Raw genomic sequence first — 5,481 nt, 5'->3', positions numbered from 1 at the left:
GGGGCTCGATCCCAGGCCCCTGAGATCATGACCTGAGCTGAAGGCAGAGGCTTAACCCACTGAGCCACCCAGGTGCCCCTTGCCCCCACTTTCTCAACCCTGTTCCATTTCATAAGATGCTCTCCTAATCTTACTAAGGATTAATGTGCTAATCTCATCAGTGTGAGATGTATTTTACTGGGAATCAGAGTCCCTGTTGAGCTCAAGCTAAAAGCAGGCAAGTCCAGTTGTGGATGTGCAAGCTTCAAGTGTGCTAAGAGGGGAAACATTTAATGGGTCTGTAGAGCTTCCAGGCCCTCAGAATATGTAGATCAGCACTCACATGATTAAGATTGCCCATGCGTCCTAAATTAAATCAGCTAAGCCAAACCTTCCTCTACTCTGAGGTCTGGGTGTTGCCTTGGTGCTAGAAGAAAAGTTTATAGATGTTGTCCTCCATCATACCCTGAGGCAACACCGAACATGAGATAATTTCATGAATAGTTAAAAAGTCATTCTGTTCATTTCCAAGTGCAAATGCATGAAGTACAGCCATTGATACGATCTTCCTAATCCAAGGTTTTATTTCCTTGGCAGCTGATCCTAAATGTTTTTAAACTATGGTTCTGTATTTGAAGTCTGTCTTATTGCTTAAGTCTTATGAACAGTCATATATTTTTTTAAAGGAATTGATCTTGTTGTGCAGGTTAATTCAGAATTGGTGGACCAGAAGAAAAGTACGACAAGAACGTGGACCCGAAAGAAAAATAAGTTTCCCACAGTGGGAAAAGGACTACAACCTTCAGCCCATGAATGCCTATGGACTCTTCGATGAATACTTAGAAATGAGTATGCAAATATCCTATTTTATCCTATTAATTCTAAATGCCAATTCTAGAACTCAAGCTGTATTCAGCTGGACAGGCATCCTCTATCATTGAAGCCAGCCATGTGGGGGAATTCTCCAGCTGAATTCAGAGGAGGGGAGTTTCTTGCTTTAAGTAGCTCAGTCAATAGAAATGGTATCAAAAGCCTAGGCACTTCGAACTCTTCATGACATTGTGCCCTTTCCCTTGTAATCAATCACCAGGAAACAAAAATTATTTGGAAAACTTGGTGAACCAAAGAAAAGGGAGTTACCGTGGCATGATTAATTCCCTCATTTAGCAGACATGTATTGAGCCATGTTATGTCCAGGCAGATACTATGCTTGCCACAAGAGCTACAAGAAGGAATAAGGCACAGTCCCGGCTTTCTTTTTTTTTTTTTTTTTAAAGATTTTATTTATTTATTTGACAGACAGAGATCACAAGTAGGCAGAGTGGCAGGCAGAGAGAGAGGAGGAGGAAGCAGGCTCCCTGCAGAGCAGAGAGCCCGATGTGGGGCTCGATCCCAGGACCCTGGGATCATGACCTGAGCTGAAGGCAGAGGCTTAACCCACTGAGCCACCCAGGCGCCCCCAGTCCCGGCTTTCAAAGAGTACATGAGCTAGTGGGGGAAAGCCAGAGATATAAAGTGCCCCAGATGCTGCAGGATGCATCAGTAGAGGGGATCAGGGGAGCAGCCATTTCTCTTGGGGAGGATGGCAGGAAGCTGGAAATGCTTAAGCTATGCTCCACTTATATTTAAGGACTTAAATTTGTCTATTAATCAAACCCAAGTTATTTATCTTGTATGTTGTACATGTACCAAGCATGTATTCAAGAGCATGAGCTATGGAACCAGATTACCTGGGTTCAAATCCTAGCCCTATCACTTATTAACTATGAAACTTGGACAGTTAATCTCTGTCTCAATTTTTCACCTCTAAAGTGGGGAAAATAATGAGAGTAACCATTTCATAAGGTCCTTGTATGAATTAAATGATTTAATCAATGGAAAGGGTTTAGAACAAGGACTGGGCTCATAGGATACACTTGGTACATGTTATTTGTATTATCGTTATTATTTTCCTGTTTTTATCTACCAGGGGAGAAAAGCTAACAAATTTGCTTAGCAAATATATTGAGTGTATATGGGTTGCTAGTTTGTTTTTTTTTTTCCATTTATGTTTAAGCTCTTTAACATTGGGGTAAAAGTGGGGTAGGGATGAGCAAGATGCATTACTTCTGAAAGAAACAGTTCTTTCTGGGAAAATCTGAAAATTAAAGGAGTAGTAGAATTGATGCTTAATGTTCTTAGATTGCTTATATCTTAAGTATCTACTGATGTTTTTGGAGTTCCAATTATAGAATGGCAGGATAATATAACTTAGAGGAAAAAAAATCAATGTAGGCATTAATAATAAAACTTAATAAAGGGAATTCATTAAGAGAACTAACCATTTTGAGGTATCTTAATAGCCTTTTTTCCCATAAAGAAGGAAATGAACAATAATGTTAGTATATTGAGTGCTTGAAAAGAAGCTTTTATGTGGTTAGAATTAGTAGTGCTCCAAATACTGCAGTATCTGCCGCAAGAAACAAATCTCAGAAACATCACAAGCAGACTAGTGAATCCTGTTTCCTTTCCTTCTTCTCATTTTATTTTCTTAATGAGTTCCCTGCTTTGTTATTTATATTTTTAATGTAATCGTTGAAGTATGATAGTGCAGAAAGTATATAAATAAGTGTACAGATCAATAAATTTTCACATATTTACCAATCAATGTAGGTGAGAATTTTGCAAACTACAGTGCTCAGGTCAAGTTGAGTCCATTGTCTGTTTTTATAAATAAGGTTTTATTGGTTCACAGCAATAACCAATTATTTATATATTATCTGTTGTTGGTTTTACACAATAATATAGTTGAATAGTTTTGGCAGAGACTGGTCTACCAAGCCTATAATGTTTACTGTCTGGCTCCCTAAAGAAAATGTTTGCCTTTCTGTATGGTCAATCAAGAAATAGGATATCTAAGAATCTATCTATCAAAGAAGATTCTTTGACTCAAAGAAGGCTCTTTGTTTTCTCTCCAAGTCCTAACATCCTCACTAATCATGCTACTGATTTCTAACACCATAGATTAATTTTTCCCCTTTTTTATCTCCATGTGAGTGAAATTGTACAATACATACTGTTTTGTAACTGGCTTCTTTCACTAAATATCATATTCATAAGATTCTTCTACACATAGTAAACTTTATTTTCATTGCCATATAGTATTCCTAGAATGTATACCTGTAGCAAAATTATGAAGCTGGTGGGGTTTCTCTTTTAGTATATGTGCTGCTGAAGCAAGCACTGGAGTTTCTCTTTGATACTGATCTCCATCTTGCAAATGTGGTTGTTGGTATGTGTGTGTGTGTTTGTGTGTATGTGTGTGGTGTGTTTTGCATTTCTACTCCCAGATACTCCCCAACTTTCTCTTCTTCTCCCCACAACACACAGACCCCACCACCACCAATCCTTCAGTCCTCCCTCATATAAAATGCACCTCATGAGTATGAAACTTCATGAGCACTCCTAAGGATAAATGTGCTAGATAAATGCTCTTTAATAGGAATCAATGCCTCTGTCAAGCTTGAGTCCAAAAAAAGGCAAATTTACTTGTGGAAATGCAGAGGTCAGTGGGCCAACAGATGAACTATTTTGTGAGTCTACAGATCTTCTAGGCTCCTGAAAATAGGTAGGTGTCATTATTTATCTATCCATTCTACGGGTGATAGACATGTGGCTTATTTCCAGGTTTGGGCTCTGACAAATAGTATTGTGAACATTTTTTACATGTGATTGGTTAACATATATGCATATATCAGAAGGGAACTTATGGAGGGGTGGACTTAGTAGGCCATAAGATAGGCATTTGTTGATCTTCAGATACTTTCAGTTTTCAAAACTGGGTTGTACCAATTTACACTCCAACCAGCAATCTTAGAGCTTCAGTTAATTCCAAATACTCACTGAAACTTGTTAGGTCTTTGCAAATTTTAGCCACTCTGGTTGGTACATAGTAGTATCTCGTGATTTTAATTTGAAATTTCATGGCAACTAGTAATGCTCAGCACCTTTTCATATGGCTATGGCCATAAGGCTATTTGATGTTTTTGTGAATTCCCATTTAAATCCATGTTCTTGTTTTGTTTGTTTCTTTTTTTAGTGATTTGTAGAGGTCGTTTACCTATTTTGGATACGAGTCCTTTATCCAATAGCTATGCTGCAAATTAAATATCCTTTCCTGGTTGGCTGCTTGACGTCTTACTCTTTTATTCACTTTAATACACCAACGTAAAACTTTCAACTTCATTCTTCAGAATTGGTTCCCTATAACTTTTAGAATCAGATTTCTAATTTCTATACATAGCTCACTTTTCTATTGGGATTTTCTTTTCTCATTGATTTTTTTAAGACAATTTTTTTTAAAAGCAGTTTTAGGTTTACCACAAAATGGAGAAGTCCTAGGATTTCCCATATGCCTCCTATCTCCAACCATGCATAGCTTCCCCATTATCAACATCATTCACTAGAATGGCACATTTTTTTTAAATCAAGGATAAATTTACATTAACACATAATCACCTGAAGTCCAGAGTTTACTTCGCACTTGGTGTTTTACATCCTGTGGGTTTAGACAAATGTATAAAGACATATATCTATCCTTATAATATTAAATGAAGTATTTTCACTGTTCTAAAAAGCCTCTGTGCTCTGCCTACTCATTTTCCCCCCAACCTTGCCATGTTCATACCTTTTGTCAGGTTAAAGCAGTTTCCTTATATCCCTAGATTGCAGAGAGTCATCATGAATTATAATTAAATTTTATCAAATCATTTTTCTAAGTCTACTAAAATGTGAGTTTTTCTTTATTAAATGTGGTGAATTTCATTGATGATTTTGTTGTTGTTGTTAACGTTGTTACAACAACCTAGCAAACTTGAGGAAAAAACTCACTTGGTCATGATACTTTTTTTTTCTTTAACTGCCAAATTTAACTTGCTAATATCTGTGTATAAGTTCATGAAACATATCCTACTACAGTATTTCTCTTTTGTAATGTTTCTTTCAGGGCTTGGTGTCATTGCTATGATGACCTCTGATTTGGATAATTTTCCCCTCTGTTTCTCTTCTCTTAAACTGTTTATGTAACATTATTATTTCTTGCATACATATTTGGAAGAACTTAGTGAGGTTGGTTAGACCTCAAATTTTCTTTGTGGGAAGACTTCTAACTAGATTTAATGTATTTAATAGATACAGGACTATTTAGATTTTCTGTTTCTTCTTGTATCATTTTGATAGCTGGTTTTTAATTGTTTTTCAAGAAATTTATCCATTTTGTCTAATGTTGAAATTTAGTGGAATAAAATTGTTTATAATACCCTTCTAATAATTTGTTATATGTATAAGGTCTGTAATAATATACATTTTTTTAATTAAAAATTTTTTTTATTAAATTTTATTTTTTATGAACATATAATATACTTTTATCCCCAGGGGTACAGGTCTGTGAATCGCCAGGTTTACACACTTCACAGCACTCACCATAGCACATACCCTCCCCAATGTCCATAACCCCACCCCCCC

The 5,481-nt window shown here is 36.4% G+C and overlaps 1 protein-coding gene across 1 annotated transcript in view; it reads left to right on the top strand.

Annotated features, from left to right (window-relative positions):
* The window catches only part of LOC111142315 (anoctamin 4), a 238,137-nt gene that overhangs the window by 194,712 nt on the left and 37,944 nt on the right, over positions 1-5,481 (top strand). Inside the window, exon 21 of the mRNA XM_022495363.1 lies at positions 686-828. Coding sequence (XP_022351071.1) covers positions 686-828 — 143 coding nt within the window. The remainder of the gene's footprint in view (positions 1-685; positions 829-5,481) is intronic.

The sequence above is a fragment of the Enhydra lutris genome, unplaced genomic scaffold, assembly GCF_002288905.1.
Source record: "Enhydra lutris kenyoni isolate GAN:26980312 unplaced genomic scaffold, ASM228890v2 scaffoldscaffold7, whole genome shotgun sequence".
In the NCBI taxonomy this organism is placed as follows: domain Eukaryota; kingdom Metazoa; phylum Chordata; class Mammalia; order Carnivora; family Mustelidae; genus Enhydra; species Enhydra lutris.
The sequence above is the reverse complement of the archived record's forward strand: the minus strand, read 5'-3'. Positions and strand labels throughout refer to the sequence as shown.